Below are 17558 nucleotides of genomic sequence, written 5' to 3'. Positions count from 1 at the left end.
ATTGTGTTGTGGGTTAATGGTGGATTAGGGGTTAATAGTTTTATTAGGCTTATTGCGTTGTGGGTTAATGGCGGATTAGGGGTTAATAGTTTAATTAGGTTCATTGCAATGTAGGTTAATGGCGGATTAGGGGTTAATACAGTTTATTAGTTTTTGCGGTGAGGGTTGGCGGTTGACAGGTAGATAGATATTGCACATGCGTTAGGTGTTTGTTAATATTTTCAGCGAGTTACGGGAGTTACGGTTCTTTCATATTCAGCGCAAGGCTTGCTGTGCCTGCCTATGTGTGGTGAGGTGAAAAATGTCTCCATTTTCGCCATGTAAGTCCTTGCGCAGAATATTTTATACCGATTTGCGATGCGGTTTTATGTCAGCTTATGGGAGTAAAAATTGCGGGCGACCGGTGAAATATATGCGACACATTTATATGCGGCGCCGTATATGTGATACCAAAACCATGTAAAAATCTGCGTCGCTGGCTTTTGCGGGGGACGCTGCATAAGTAATCTTGCCCCATGTGTCTGCACATGGTACCAGTCTCTGTACTAATACTTAAGGTGATTGATAGGTATGCTCTGTAAACTGCATAGAATATAGTTACCAATCAACTCATGTGTGCATATGTCAAACACATGCAAATGGCACCAATATAAAGAAAGCCCCCGCATGCTTTGTTCCCTTAAATGGACATGAAAGTCAAAACTCACCTAAGACAGAGGGTATAATTTAGTTCTGTGATCAAAATTATTTTGTTCTCTTTGTATCTTTGTTAAACTGCATACCTAGGTAGTGTCAGGAGGATACAAGTGTTTGAGCACTACATGTATAGAATTGTTATTACATTGCAGACACTGCAGCCCTATAGTACTCAAGACTTGCACTCCCCTAAGCCAACCCAAGTATGATCTTCAACAAAAGATACCAAGAGAATAAAGTAAACTGGAAGCTCTTTTTTAGTTGTATCTCTGTCTGAAGAATTCAAGTTTAATTTTACGTCCCTTTACTGTCAGGAGGTAAAGTTTACAACTGCTTTAAATTATGTTAAAGTCTACTATACTTATAAATCTTCTAACACTGGTATTGGAGTGGTCTCCGGCAGTTCAGCACGCTTTGGGCAGTATGGGGGCATGACCTGGCATTTATGGCTGGGGTTTAGCTGACAAGAGGCACAGCAAGACAGATTTCTGTATTCACATATGAACTACTGTTGTCGTTAAAGCGACAGTCTACATCATCATTTTTATTGTTTAAAAAGATAGATAATCCCTTTTTTTTGTATAACCAACACAGTTTTATTAATATTCTTTTTACCTCTGAGATAACCTAGTATCTAAGCCTCTGCTGACTGCCCCCTTTTTCAGTTCTTTTGACAGACTTGCATTTTAGCCAATTAGTGCCTTCTCATAAGTAACTCGACAGGCATGAGCATAATGGTATCTATATGGCACACATGAACTAACACCCTCTAGCTGTGAAAACCTGTCAAATGCATTCAGATAAGAGGTGGCCTTCAAGGGCTTAGAAATTAGCATATGAACCTACCTAGGTTTAGCTTTCAACTAAGAATACCAAGAGAACAAAGCAATTGGAAATTTGTTTAAAATTGCGTGCCCTATCTGAATCATAAAAGTTTAATTTTGACTAGACTTTAAGTTACAAAGGAGGTAATTAATTATACAGAATGCCTCCCAAAGAAACTTTATGCATATTCAATGATGCACACTTTTTTATAAATAACTTTTTAATATTCTTTATAACTAATACAATTTTATTATGCTTTTAAAATATTGTGATTTACCCAAATCCTTGGCCGTTAAGCCGAGCTTTGTTGGCAGTCCATGATGAATACCAGCCTGTGTACTGGTCTTGATTGGAACAAATTATCTGGTCTGCACTCACAGCTCCTGATTCAAAGCCAAGAGGCTTGTGATAAGGGCATTCTGGAAAACAATATAGTTTATAAATGAGCATATTTGCCATTTGCAGTGTTCTTAAATAATCTAGTAATTAAAAATGCAGTACATTTCAAGTTCACTATAATCTTCATTAAAATTCAAACATGTTTGATTGCCTTTTTTTTTGCAAAACTTAGGCTAGGCTTAAAGGCTACATCACTAAAGATGTCCTAGCCCAACTTTATATCATGTGTTTATAAATGCAAAGTTCTATGAATCTTACTATCTAAAGGATCTCACCTGGCATACAGTCAAGCACCATTACTCCATTTGATGATACGGTAGACCCTCCTCCTTGGCAATCACACTTGCAGGCTTTACCACGCCACTGTGAAAAAACATAATTTATGTAAGAATTTACCTAATAAATTAATTTCTTTCATATTGTCAAGAGTCCATGAGCTAGTGACGTATGGGATATACATTCCTACCAGGAGGGGCAAAGTTTCCCAAACCTCAAAATGCCTATAAATACACCCCCACCACACCCACAATTCAGTTTAACGAATAGCCAAGAAGTGGGGTGATAAGAAAGGAGCGAAAGGAATTGGAATAATTGTGCTTTATACAAAAAATCATAACCACCATAAAAAGGGTGGGTCTCATGGACTCTTGCCAATATGAAAGAAATGAATTTATCAGGTAAATTCTTACATAAATTATGTTTTCTTTCATGTAATTGGCAAGAGTCCATGAGCTAGTGACGTATGGGATAGCAAATACCCAAGATGTGGAACTCCAACGCAAGAGTCACTAGAGAGGGAGGGATAAAAATAAAGACAGTCAATTCCGCTGAAAAATTAATCCACAACCCAAATCAAAAGTTTTAATCTTAATAATGAAAAAAACTGAAATTATAAGCAGAAGAATCAAACTGAAACAGCTGCCTGAAGTACTTTTCTACCAAAAACTGCTTCTGAAGAAGAAAAAAACATCAAAATGGTAGAATTTAGTAAAAATATGCAAAGAAGATCAAGTTGCTGCTTTGCAAATCTGATCAACAGAAGCTTCATTCTTAAAAGCCCACGAAGTAGAAACTGACTTGGTAGAATGAGCTGTAATCCTCTGAGGCGGGGATTTACTCGACTCCAAATAGGCATGATGAATCAAAAGCTTTAACCAAAAAGCCAAGGAAATAGATGCCTTCTGACCTTTCCTAGAACCAGAAAAGATAACAAATAGACTAAAAGTCTTCCTGAAATCTTTAGTAGCTTCAACATAATATTTCAAAGCCCTTACCACATCCAAAGAATGTAAAGATCTCTCCAGAGAATTCTTAGGGTTATGACACAAAGAAGGGACAACAATTTCTCGACTAATGTTGTGGGAGTTCACAACTTTAGGTAAAAATTTAAACGAAGTTCGCATTCCGTCTTATCCTGATGAAAAATCAGAAAAGGAGATTCACAAGAAAGAGCAGATAATTCAGAAACTCTTCTAGCAGAAGAGATAGCAAAAAGGAACAACACTTTCCAAGAAAGTAGTTTAATATCCAAAGAATGCATAGGCTCAAAAGGAGGAGCCTGTAAAGCCTTCAAAACCAAATTAAGACTCCAAGGAGGAGAGATTGATTTAATGACAGGCTTGATACGAACCAAAGCCTGAAAAAAACAATGAATATCAGGAAGATTAGCAATTTTTCTGTGGAACAGAACAGAAAGAGCAGAGATTTGTCCTTTCAATGAACTTGCAGACAAACCCTTATTTAAGCCATCCTGAAGAAACTGTAAAATTCTAGGAATTCTAAAAGAATGCCAAGAGAATTTATGAGAAGAGCACCATGAAATGTAAGTCTTCCAAACTCGATAATAAATCTTTCTAGACACAGATTTACGAGCCTGCAACATAGTATTAATCACTGAGTCAGAGAAACCTCTATGACTAAGCACTAAGCATTCAATCTCCATACCTTCAAATTTAATGATTTGATATCCTGATGGAAAAACGGGCCTTGAGATAGAAGGTCTGGCCTTAACGGAAGTGGCCAAGGTTGGCAACTGGACATCCAAATAAGATCCGCATACCAAAACCTGTGTTTCCATGCTGGAGCCACCAGCAATACAAACGAACGCTCCATTATGATTTTGGAAATCACTCTTGGAAGAAGAACTAGGTGGAAAAATATAAGCAGGTTGATAATTCCAAGGAAATGTCAACACATCCACTGCTTCCGCCTGAGGTTCCTTGGACCTGGAAAGATACCTGGGAAGTTTCCTGTTTAGATGAGAAGCCATCAGATCTATTTCTGGAAGCCCCCACATCTGAACAAACTGAAAAAACACATCTGGGTGAAGAGACCACTCTCCCGGATGTAAAGTCTGACGACTGAGATAATCCGCTTCCCAATTGTCTATACCTGGGATATGGGCCGCAGAGATTAGACAGGAGCTGGATTCCGCCCAAGCAAGTATCCGAGATACTTCTTTCATAGCCTGAGGACTGTGAGTCCCACCCTGATGATTGACATATGCCACGGTTGTGACATTGTCTGTCTGAAAACAAATAAACTGTTCTCTCTTTAGTAGAGGCCAAAACTGAAGAGCTCTGAAAATCGCACAAAGTTCCAAAATATTAATTGGTAATCTCGCCTCTTGAGATTTCCAAACCCCCTGCACTGTCAGAGATCCCCAGACAGCTCCCCAACCTGAAAGACTCGCATCTGTTGTGATCACAGTCCAGGTTGGACGAACAAAAGAGGCCCCTTGAACTAAACAAAGGTGATCTAACCAAGTCAGAGATAGTTGAACATTGGGATTTAAGGATATTAATTGTGATATCTTTGTATAATCCCTGCACCATTGGCTCAGCATACAAAGCTGAAAAGGTCTCATGAGAAAACGAGCAAAGGGGATCGCATCCGATGCTGCAGCCATGAGACCTAAAACCTCCATGCACATAGCTACTGAAGGGAATGATTGAAACTGAAGGTTCTGACAAGCTGAAACCAATTTCAGACGTCTTTTGTCTGTTAGAGACAAAGTCATGGATACTGAATCTATTTGGAATCCTAAAAAGGTTACCCTTGTCTGAGGAATCAAGGAACTTTTTGGTAAATTGATCATCCAACCATGTCTTTGAAGAAACACTAGTTAATTTGTGTGAGATTCTGCAGAATGTAAAGACTGAGCAAGTACCAAGATATCATCCAAATAAGGAAACACTGCAATACCCCGCTCTCTGATTACAGAGAGTAGGGCACCGAGAACCTTTGAAAAGATCCTTGGATCTGTTGCTAGGCCAAAAGGAAGAGCAACAAATTGGTAATGCTTGTCTAGAAAAGAGAATCTCAGGAACTGATAGTGATCTGGATGAATCGGAATATGAAGATATGCATCCTGTAAGTCTATTGTGGACATATAATGCCCTTGCTGAACAAATGGCAGAATAGTCCTTATAGTCACCATCTTGAATGTTGGTATTCTTACATAACGATTCAAAATTTTTAGATCCAGAACTGGTCTGAAGGAATTCTTCTTTGAAACAATGAACAGATTTGAATAAAACCCCAGACCCCATTCCTGAAAAGGAACTGGCACAATTACCCCAGATAACTCCAGGTCTGAAACACACTTCAGGAAAGCCTGAGCCTTTACTGGGTTCACTGGAATGCGTGAGAGAAAGAAACTTCTCACTGGCGGTCTTACTTTGAAACCTATTCTGTACCCTTGAGAAACAATGTTCTGAATCCAATGATTTTGGATTAATTTGATCCAAACATCCTTGTAAAATCTTAGTCTGCCCCCTACCAACTGAGCTGGAATGAGGGCACCTTCATGCGGACTTGGGGGCTGATTTAGATTTTTTTAAATGGCTTGGATTTATTCCAGACTGGAGAAGGCTTCCAATTGGAAACCGATCCCTTAGGGGAAGGGTCAGGTTTCTGTTCCTTATTTTGACTAAAGGAACGAAAACGGTTAGCAGCCCTAAATTTACCCTTAGATTTTTTATCCTGAGGCAAAAAAGCTTCCTTCCCCCCAGTGACAGTTGAAATAATAGAATCCAACTGAGAACCAAATAATTTATTACCTTGGAAAGAGAGAGATAGCAACGTTGATTTAGAAGTCATATCAGCATTCCAAGATTTAAGCCATAAAACTCTTCTAGCTAATATAGCTAAAGACATATATCTGACATCAATTCTAATGATATCAAAAATGGCATCACAAATTAAATTATTAGCATGTTGAATTAGCTTAACAATGCTATACACATTATGATCTGGTACTTGTTGTGCTAAAGTTTCCAACCAAAAAGTTGAAGCAGCAGCATCATCAGCCAAAGAAATAGCAGGCCTAAGAAGATGACCTGAACATAAATAAGCCTTCCTTAGATAAGATTCAAGTTTCCTATCTAATGGATCTTTAAAAGAAGTACTATCTGCCGTAGGACTAGTAGTACGTTTAGCAAGAGTAGAGATGGCCCCATCAACTTTGGGGATCTTTTCCCAAAACTCCAATCTATCAGTCGGCAAAGGATACAGTTTCTTAAACCTTGAAGAAGGAGTAAAAGTACCCAGTCTATTCCATTCCCTAGAAATTACATCTGAAATAGCATCATGAACTGGAAAAACCTCTGGAATAACTACATGAGGTTTTAAAAACCGAATTTAAACGTTTACTGGTTTTAATATCAAGAGGACTAGTCTCCTCCATATCTATTGCAATCAACACCTCTTTTAATAAGGAACGAATATACTCCATTTTAAATAAGTATGAAGATTTTTCAGTGTCAATATCTGAGGCAGAATCTTCTGAACCAGATAGATCCTCATCAGAGATAGATAAATCAGAATGCTGTCGGTTATTTAAAAATTAATCAATTTTATGAGAAGTTTTAAAAGACCTTTTACGTTTATTAGAAGGTGGTATGACAGACAAAGCCTTCTGAATGGAATTAGAAACATATTCTCTCACATTAACAGGAATATCCTGAACATTAGATTTTGAAGGAACAACAACAGGTAATGAATTACTACTAATGGAAATATTGTCTGCATTTGAAAGTTTATCATGACAACTAGCACAAACTACAGCCGGAGGAACAGTTACCACAAGTTTACAACAAATGCACTTAGCTTTGGTAGAACCGACATCATGCAGCAGGATTCCAGTAGTAGATTCTGAGACAGATTGAGACATCTTGCAATATGTAATAGAAAAAAATAACATATAAAGCAAAATTATCAATTTCCTTATATGACAGTTTCAGGAATGAGAAAAAATGCAAACAAAATAAGCCTCTGGAAACCAGAAGCAAAATGAAATGACTTAAATAATGTCAAAAATCTGGCGCCAAGTATGACGCCAACAACTGACAAAATATTTTTTGTCGCCAAGAACGTCTGCAACAAACACGAGCGTCATAGATGACGCAACTACGTGAAAACTCTCGGCTCCAACTAAGATGCCGGAAATGACGAAATTATGTCAACAAACGTAATTCTCGAGCCAAAAAAGTCTCGCACCAAGAATGACGCAATAAATTATAGCATTTTGCGCTCCCGCGAGCCTAACAGCCCGCAATTTAGAAAAGAGAGTCAATTTGAAAAATTTCAGGTAAGAAAAATTGGGTTTTTTTTTTGTTTTGTTTTTTATATGCATTTCCCAAAATGAAACTGACAGTCTGTAAGAAGGAAATATACTGATTAACCTGAATCATGGCAAATATAAGTACAAAACATATATTTAGAACTTTACATATAAAGTGCCAAACCATAGCTGAGAGTGTCTTAAATAAAAGAAAACATACTTACCAAAAGACACTCATCTACATAAAGTAGATAGCCAAACCAGTACTGAAACGAGAATCAGTAGAGGTAATGGTATATAAGAGTATATCGTTGATCTGAAAAGGGAGGTAGGAGATGAATCTCTACGACCGATAACAGAGAACCTATGAAATAGATCCCTGTTAGGATGACCATTGTATTCAATAGGTAATACTCCCTTCACATCCCTCTGTCATTCACTGCACTCTGAGAGGAACCCGGCTTCAGCATGCTGAGAAGCGCATATCAACGTAGAAATCTAGCACAAACTTACTTCACCACCTCCATAGGAAGCAAAGTTTGTAAAACTGAATTGTGGGTGTGGTGGGGGTGTATTTATAGGCATTTTGAGGTTTGGGAAACTTTGCCCCTCCTGGTAGGAATGTACAGGGAGTGCAGAATTATTAGGCAAGTTGTATTTTTGAGGATTAATTTTATTATTGAACAACAACCATGTTCTCAATGAACCCAAAAAACTAATTAATATCAAAGCTGAATAGTTTTGGAAGTAGTTTTTAGTTTGTTTTTAGTTATAGCTATTTTAGGGGGATATCTGTGTGTGCAGGTGACTATTACTGTGCATAATTATTAGGCAACTTAACAAAAAACAAATATAAACCCATTTCAATTATTTATTTTTACCAGTGAAACCAATATAACATCTCAACATTCACAAATATACATTTCTGACATTCAAAAACAAAACAAAAACAAATCAGTGACCAATATAGCCACCTTTCTTTGCAAGGACACTCAAAAGCCTGCCATCCATGGATTCTGTCAGTGTTTTGATCTGTTCACCATCAACATTGCGTGCAGCAGCAACCACAGCCTCCCAGACACTGTTCAGAGAGGTGTACTGTTTTCCCTCCTTGTAAATCTCACATTTGATGATGGACCACAGGTTCTCAATGGGGTTCAGATCAGGTGAACAAGGAGGCCATGTCATTAGATTTTCTTCTTTAATACCCTTTCTTGCCAGCCACGCTGTGGAGTACTTGGACGCGTGTGATGGAGCATTGTCCTGCATGAAAATCATGTTTTTCTTGAAGGATGCAGACTTCTTCCTGTACCACTGCTTGAAGAAGGTGTCTTCCAGAAACTGGCAGTAGGACTGGGAGTTGAGCTTGACTCCATCCTCAACCCGAAAAGGCCCCACAAGCTCATCTTTGATGATACCAGCCCAAACCAGTACTCCACCTCCACCTTGCTGGCGTCTGAGTCGGACTGGAGCTCTCTGCCCTTTACCAATCCAGCCACGGGCCCATCCATCTGGCCCATCAAGACTCACTCTCATTTCATCAGTCCATAAAACCTTAGAAAAATCAGTCTTGAGATATTTCTTGGCCCAGTCTTGACGTTTCAGCTTGTGCGTCTTGTTCAGTGGTGGTCGTCTTTCAGCCTTTCTTACCTTGGCCATGTCTGAGTATTGCACACCTTGTGCTTTTGGGCACTCCAGTGATGTTGCAGCTCTGAAATATGGCCAAACTGGTGGCAAGTGGCATCTTGGCAGCTGCACGCTTGACTTTTCTCAGTTCATGGGCAGTTATTTTGCGCCTTGGTTTTTCCACACGCTTCTTGCGACCCTGTTGACTATTTTGAATGAAATGCTTGATTGTTCGATGATCACGCTTCAGAAGCTTTGCAATTTTAAGAGTGCTGCATCCCTCTGCAAGATATCTCACTATTTTGACTTTTCTGAGCCTGTCAAGTCCTTCTTTTGACCCATTTTGCCAAAGGAAAGGAAGTTGCCTAATAATTATGCACACCTGATATAGGGTGTTGATGTCATTAGACCACACCCCTTCTCATTACAGAGATGCACATCACCTAATATGCTTAATTGGTAGTAGGCTTTCGAGCCTATACAGCTTGGAGTAAGACAACATGCATAAAGAGGATGATGTGGTCAAAATACTAATTTGCCTAATAATTCTGCACTCCCTGTATATCCCATACGTCACTAGCTCATGGACTCTTGCCAATTACATGAAAGAAACATAATCACATTTTGAAATGTACCTGGACTTTCAGAAGAATTTTGAAACTAGAACTACATATATAATAACAAAAAAAATAAAAAATACAGACTTTCTACTATTTTCAATTAGGTTTTTATACAAGATATATTTTGTGAAAAACGTAATATAAGGTAAATCTACAGGCACATCACAGGGAAGGGTTTGCTCAAGTTGTTAACAGCACACTATGAACTTTGTCTAATTATAGCACTTTTACACAGTTTGTAGCCTACCCTTAAAGGGACAGTCTACACCAGAATGTTTATTGTTTTAAAAGATAGATAATCCCTTTATTACCCATTCCCCAGTTTTGCATAATCAACAGTTATATTAATATACTTTTAACCTCTGTGATTATCTTGTATCTAAGCCTCTGCAAACTGCCCCTTTATTTCAGTTCTTTTGACAGACTTGCAGTTTAGCCAATCAGTGCCTGCTGCCAAATAACTTCACGTGCATGAGCACAGTGTTATCTATATGAAATACATGAACTAACACCCTCTAGTGGTGAAAAACTGTTAAAATGCATTCTGAAAAGAGGTGGCCTTCAAGGTCTAAGAAATTAGCGCATGAACCTCCTAGGTTAAGATTTCAACTAATAATACCAGAGAACAAAGCAAAATTGGTGATAAAAATAAATTGTAAAATTGTTTAAAATTACATACCCTATCTGAATCATGAAAGTTTATTTTGGACTAGACTGTCCCTTTAAGAACATTGCTTTTGTATTGGTGTACTTGGAATTACTTATCCTTTCTTTGGGTTTTCATGACTACAGGCCATAAACTGATGCCATCAACAACTTTGCCTTGCTTTGGGAGAGCATCTTCTACATGTTTAACATATTTATCAGTGAAATTAGCAAAGGGCTACAGGGGAAGGTATGTCTGTTTGCAGGTGACACAAAAGGGGCTACAGGGGAAGGTATATCTGTTTGCAGATGACACAAGAAAGGCTACAGGGGAAGGGTATGTCTGTTTGCAGATGACACAAGAAAGGCTACAGGGGAAGGGTATGTCTGTTTGCAGATGACACAAGAAAGGCTACAGGGGAAGGGTATGTCTGTTTGCAGATGACACAAGAAAGGCTACAGGGGAAGGGTATGTCTGTTTGCAGATGACACAAGAAAGGCTACAGGGGAAGGTATGTCTGTTTGCAGATGACACAAAGGGGCTACAGGGGAAGGTATGTCTGTTTGCAGATGACACAAAAGGGGCTACAGGGGAAGGTATGTCTGTTTGCAGATGACACAAAAAAGACTACAGGGGAAAGGTATGTCTGTTTGCAGATGACACAAAAGGGGCTACAGGGGAAGGTATGTCTGTTTACAGATGACACAAAAGGGGCTACAGGGGAAGGTATGTCTGTTTGCAGATGACATGGAAAACGCTACAGGGGAAGGTATGTTTGTTTGCAGATGACACAAAAATTATATATAGCTGATGTTCTGTTTGGGTCAAATGAGAAGGGATATAAAAAAAAATGGAGAAATGGACAACTGAAATCAGCATCAGTCAACATCACAATGTGTAAAAATATGCATTAAGGAAATAAAAATGTAAAGGTTATTTACAGACTCAACATTTTCCTGATTGGTATTTGCAGTAGAAATAGTAAGGTTCTTATGTCACTTTATAGATCACTCATCTTGAGTATTGTGTGCAGTTCTGGAGGCCATATCTCCAGTAGGATATAAATAATCTTGAAATTGTTCAAATGACGGCTACCAAAATGGGGCATGGTATAAAAAATACAACTTCCAAAGAAAGGTTCAATTAATAAAATGTGTAGCTTAGAGCAGAGAATGGAAATAAGTGATATGACTTGTTGGGCCTATGGTTCTTATCTCCCATCAAATTCTGTTTCTCAGTGTTTCTTTATAAGCGTTATCTTTCTGTATATTCTAGGGGGATTAGCACGTTTTCATCCTATATGTCTTGATGAAGGGGGTTGTTTCTGTCAAACAAAACACAATAAAATATTAATAAAGATCTAAGAGTGTAGATGTTCTATATATTTAATTTTACAGCATTGGGATTTGTGTTACCTAGAATGTTTATTTCATGATTCCGATAGACCATACCATTTTAAACAACTTTACAGTTAACTTATATTATCTATTTTGCTTCATTCTCTTGATATCCTTTGATGAAGGAGCAGCAATGCACTTCTGGTTGCTAACTGAACACATTTAGTGAGCCAATGGAAAGAGGCATATATGTGCAGCTACCAATCAGCAGCCAGCTCACTGTAGGGCATTGCTGCTCCTAAGCCTACCTAGATATGCTTTTCAACAATAGATACCAAGAGAATAAAACTATTTTGGTACTGTAAGCAAATTGAATGAAAAGTTGTTTAAAATTGTATGCTCTGTCTGAATCAGGGAAGTTTAAGTTTGACTTTACTAACCCTTTAAGAAACATTTAGAGCATGAATAGAAGCGTATTGAAAAAGTTGTTGCACAGCATTCCTTACAGGCAAATGTATAGAGTGAGCTATAAAACAATGTGGTCTTGCTTGTTTGCATAAACATCATTATGTCAACAGATATAGTTGATTTATTATGTATATATTTCTTTCATGTAATTGGCAAGAGTCCATGAGTTAGTGATGTATGGGATATTGTCATGGTTTTTTCCCTGTTGTGTTTGCCATGTGCTGCTGGCAGCCATTTTACTCACCTCTCTTGACTATGGTGCATTGTGGGGGATGCTGCTCAATTCCTGCACTTCCTATTATGGCCAGACTGGTGTGCATCATCCATGTGAGACAGGATGCAGTCTCAGAATTGTGATTTCATCACTTATTATTTAAAGGGCCTCTGTTCAGTATGCTTTGCCTTTGCGTTGTCTCAGACTTGTTTGTGAGAGTTCCTGTGTATTACCTGGCTGCCTGACGTCCTTCCTGGTTCCTGATCCCTGGCATAATCCTGACTCTGCTGTTTTCCTTGTTCCTGATTCCGGCTTGTCTGACTATTCGCTTTGGCTCCTGACTCAGCTCGTCTGACTACCAGCTCTGGTTTTGATTCCTGGCTTATTATTTGACTTGGACTTTTTATTATTTTTTGCTATTAATAAAGGTGTGATTATTTTTGCACTTTTCGTCTCAGTCTGATTCCTGGCACCCTGACATTACGCAAAGGCCATGAATCCTGATGGTGCTAATAATCCACCTTTACCTGCCATCATTTCCAGGATGGATGTACAGTATCACTGCTTGGATCAATTTGCACTAGCCCTGCAAACCCTGCTGACTCGCACTGCACATTTGGACCAAAGTGTCCCGCAAGTTATGGCTGCTCCAATTTCCGCTGCTGCACCTATGCCTACCAGGAGCATGTCTGGTTCTGCACCTCTACCTCAGCGATATGGAGGCGATCCTATTCAATGCAGAGGGTTTTTGAACCAGGTGGGCATATACTTTGAGATGTTACCTCAGGTGTTTCCCTCTGATAGAGCTAAGGTGGGATTTCTCATCTCGTTACTCTCTGACACAGCTCTTGCCTGGGCTAATCCCTTGTGGGAGACTAATAAACCTGTGATTTCAAATTACCCTGAATTTGTGGCCAACTTTCGAAGGGTATTTGATTTTCCGGCTCGCTCCTCCTCTGCTGCTAAACGACTCATGTCCATTCAGCAAGGTACAAGATCTGTTGCTCAGTATGCTATTGAGTTCCGTACGCTTGCCGCAGAGGTAGGTTGGAACAATGAAGCCCTTGTTGCCGCCTTCTTTCATGGGGTCTCTGATGCGATTAAAGATGAAGTTGCTGCCAGAGATTTACCAGAGGATCTTGAGGCATTGGTGTCTTTTTTGATCCTAATTGACATCAGACTCAGAGAGAGGACCTCTTTCAAGGAGCCCTTGCGGAAGCCTCCTGTTCCATTGTCTCCTACGTGTTCGTTCCCACCCATGCCTCCTGGTCCCGAGTCACCAGGTACTGCTGAGCCGATGCAGCAGGTATTCCCGCGCCTCTCTGCGGCAGAGAGTGCCTTTAGTAGGAGGGAGGGGCTCTGCCTCTATTGTGGGTTACAGGGCCAACTTTTGATGTCTTGTCCTACACGGCCGGGAAACGCTCACACCTAAGGTCCTGTCGGGGGCAGACCTTGGGTGGTTTATCCTTGTCCCCGGAACCGCTTAAGGAGAAACCTTTGGTCACGGTTGTCCTTTCCTGGGCGGACTCCTCCATAGTCACCCAGGCTCTTGTTGACTCCGGTGCTGCGGGCTATTTCATTGACAGTGCTTTTGTATCAAAGCACTCCATTCCTATTTTGCCTCGGTCCGTTCCACTTGCTATTGAGGCCATTGATGGCAGGCCCCTTCAGCCCGCACTCGTTACTCACGAAACTGCTCCGTTGTCCATGACTGTTGGGACTCCATTTTGAAACCCTCCAGTTCCAGGTGATAAACTCTCCGCATTTTCCGGTTGTTCTGGGTTATTCCTGGCTCCAAAAGCACAATCCCAGTCTCGACTGGCGCAGGTCTGAAATTTTGCACTTCTTCAGTTTCTCAATTGCCAGAGGAGTACTGAGAATTCCTAGACGTGTTTGACAAGGTGCGTGCCAGTACGTTGCCTCCTCACCGGTCTTACGATTGTGCCATAGACCTGCAACCCAGAGCCATTCCTCCTCGGGGCCGGGTGTACCCTCTGTCTGTTGCAGAGAATTGTGCTATGGAGGAGTATGTTGCCGATGCTCTGTCGCGGGGGATCATCCGCAAATCCTGCTCTCCTGCAGGGGCTGGCTTCTTCTTTGTGAAGAAAAAGGGTGGCGAGTTAAGACCATGTATTGATTATAGGGGTCTTAATCGTCTTACCATTATGAATGCTTACCCTATTCCGCTTATTACGGAACTCTTTGACCGCCTCAAGGGAGCTACGGTCTTTACTAAACTTGATTTGAGAGGAGCGTACAATCTCGTTAGGATTAAGGAGGGCCAGGAATGGAAAACAGCATTTAACACCAGGAGCGGGCATTATGAGTATCTTGTAATGCCCTTTGGCCTATGTAATGCTCCTCCTGTTTTTCAGGAATTTATTAATGATGTCCTATGAGATATGTTGCAACAGTGTGTTGTGGTGTACTTAGACAACATCCTCATACACTCACCCACACTTGAGGCTCATCGTTCTGATGTTACACGGGTTCTTCAGAGACTATGTGAGAATGGCCTGTTTTGTAAACTCAAGAAATGTACCCTCTGTCTGTTGCAGAGAATATTTTGAATCGTTATGTAAGAGTACCAACTTTCAAAATGGTGACTATAAGAACTATTGTGCCTTTTGTTCAGCAAGGGCATTATACGTCCACAATAGACTTACAGGATGCTTATCTTCATATTCTGATTCATCCAGAACATTATCAGTTTCTGAGATTCTCTTTTCTAGACAAGCATTACTAGTTTGTCGCTCTTCCGTTTGGCCTAGCAACAGCTCCAAGAATCTTTTTGAAGGTTCTCGGTGCCCTACTCTCTGTAATCAAAGAACAGGGTATTGCTGTATTTCCTTATTTGGACGATATCTTGGTACTAGCTCAGTCTTTACATTCTGCAGAATCTCACACAAATCAACTAGTGTTGTTTCTTTAAAGACATGGTTGGAGGATCAATTTACCAAAAAGTTTTTTGATTCCTCAGACAAGGGTCACCTTTTTAGGTTTCTAGATAGATTCAGTGTCCATGACTCTGTCTCAGACAAGAGATGATTAAATTGGTTTCAGCTTGTCGAAACCTTCAGTCTCAGTCATTCCCTTCAGTGGCTATGTGCATGGAAGTTTTAGGTATCATGACTGCAGCATCGGACGCAATCCACTTTGCTCGTTTTTATATGAGACCTCTCCAGCTTTGTATGCTGAACCAATGGAGCAGGGATTATACAAAGATATCAATTAATATCCTTAAATCCAAATGTTCGACTCTCTCTGACTTGGTGGTTAGATCACCATCGTATAGTTAAAGGGGCCTCTTCTGTTCGCCCCAACCTGGATTGTGATCACAACAGATGCAAGTCTTTCAGGTTGGGGAGCTGTCTGGGGATCTCTGACAGCACAAGGGGTTTGGAAACCTCAAGAGGCGAGGTTACCAATCAATATTTTAGAACTCCGTGCTATCTTCAGGGCTCTTCAGGTGTGGCCTCTGTTGAAGAGAGAACTGTTCATTTGTTTTCAGACAGACAATATCACAACTGTGGCAAATGTCAATCATCAGGGTGGGACTCACAGTCCCCAAGCCATGAAAGAAGTACCTTGGATACTTGCTTGGGCGGAATCCAGCTCCTGTCTAATTTCTGCGGTTCATATCCCAGGTATAGACAATTGGGAAGCAGATTATCTCAGCCGTCAGACTTTACATCCGGGGGAGTGGTCGCTCGATCCAGATGTGTTTTCTCAGATTGTTCAGATGTGGGGTCTTCCAGAAATAGATCTGATGGCTTCCCATTTAAACAAGAAACTTCCCAGGTACCTGTCCAGGTCCAGGGATCCTGAGGCGGAAGCAGTGGATGCGTTAGCAGTTCCTTGGTGTTACCAACCTGCTTATATCTTCCCACCTCTAGTTCTTCTTCCAAAATCATCATGGAACAATCGTTTGTGTTTCTGGTAGATCCAGCATGGCCTCACAGGTTTTGGTATGTGGATCTTGTTTGGATGTCCAGCTGCCAACCTTGGCCACTTCCATTAAGGCCAGACCTTCTGTCTCAAGGTCCGTTTTTCCATCAGGATCTCAAATCATTAAATTTGAAGGTATGGAGATTGAACGCCTAATGCTTAGCCATAGAGGTTTATCTGACTCAGTAATTAATACTATGTTACAGGCTCGTAAATATGTTTCTAGGAAGATTAATTATCGAGTTTGGAAGACTTATATTTCATGGTGTTCTTCTCATAAATTCTCCTGGCATTCTTTTAGAATTCCTAGAATTTTAAAGTTTCTTCAGGATGGTTTGGATAAAGGTTTGTCTGCAAGTTCTTTAAAGGGACGAATCTCTGCTCTTTCTGTTTTATTTCACAGAAAGATTGCTAAGCTTCCTGATATTCACTGTTTTGTACAGGCTTTGGTCCGTATCAAGCCTGTCATTAAATCAATCTCTCCTCCTTGGAGTCTTAATTTGGTTTTGAAGGCCTTACAGGCTCCTCCTTTTGAGCCTATGAAATTCTTTGGTCATTAAACTACTTTATTGGAAATTGTTGTTCCTTTTGGCCATCTCTTCTGCTAGAAGAGTTTCTGAATTATCTGCTCTTTCTTGTGAATCTCCTTTTCTGATTTTCCATCAGGATAAGGCAGTTTTGTGGACTTCATTTAAATTCTTACTTAAGGTTGTGAATTCTAACAACATTAATAGAGAATTTGTTGTCCCTTCTTTGTGTCCTAATCCTAAGAATTCTTTGGAGAAATCCTTGCATTCTTTGGATGTGGTAAGAGCTTTGAAATATTATGTTGAAGCTACTAAAGATTTCAGGAAGACTTCTAGTCTATTTGTTATCTTTTCTGGTACTAGTAAAGGTCAGAAGGCTTCTGCCATTTCCTTGGCATCTTGGTTAAAGCTTTTGATTCATCAGGCTTATTCGGAGTCGGGTCAGGCCCCGCCTCAGAGAATTACAGCTCATTCTACTAGATCAGTCTCCACGTCGTGGGCTTTTAAGAATGAAGCTTCAGTTGATCAGATTTGCAAAGCAGCAACTTGGTCTTCTTTGCATACATTTACTAAATTCTACCGTTTTGATGTATTTGCTTCTTCGGAAGCAGTTTTTGGTAGAAAAGTTCTTCAGGCAGCTGTTTCAGTTTGATTCTTCTGATTATGTTTTAAGTTTTTTTCTTTCATTT

At 40.0% G+C, this 17558-nt stretch overlaps 1 protein-coding gene across 1 annotated transcript in view; it reads right to left on the bottom strand.

Moving 5' to 3' along the window:
- Positions 1-17558, bottom strand: part of RS1 (retinoschisin 1) — a 75737-nt gene that overhangs the window by 29119 nt on the left and 29060 nt on the right. The window contains exons 2-3 of the mRNA XM_053705265.1: positions 2196-2283; positions 1799-1940 (exon numbers count right to left, since the gene is read on the bottom strand). Coding sequence (XP_053561240.1) covers positions 1799-1940; positions 2196-2283 — 230 coding nt within the window. The remainder of the gene's footprint in view (positions 1-1798; positions 1941-2195; positions 2284-17558) is intronic.

The sequence above is a fragment of the Bombina bombina genome, chromosome 3, assembly GCF_027579735.1.
Source record: "Bombina bombina isolate aBomBom1 chromosome 3, aBomBom1.pri, whole genome shotgun sequence".
Classification (NCBI taxonomy): domain Eukaryota; kingdom Metazoa; phylum Chordata; class Amphibia; order Anura; family Bombinatoridae; genus Bombina; species Bombina bombina.
Note: the sequence above shows the minus strand (reverse complement) of the source record. Positions and strands in the feature narration are given on the sequence as shown.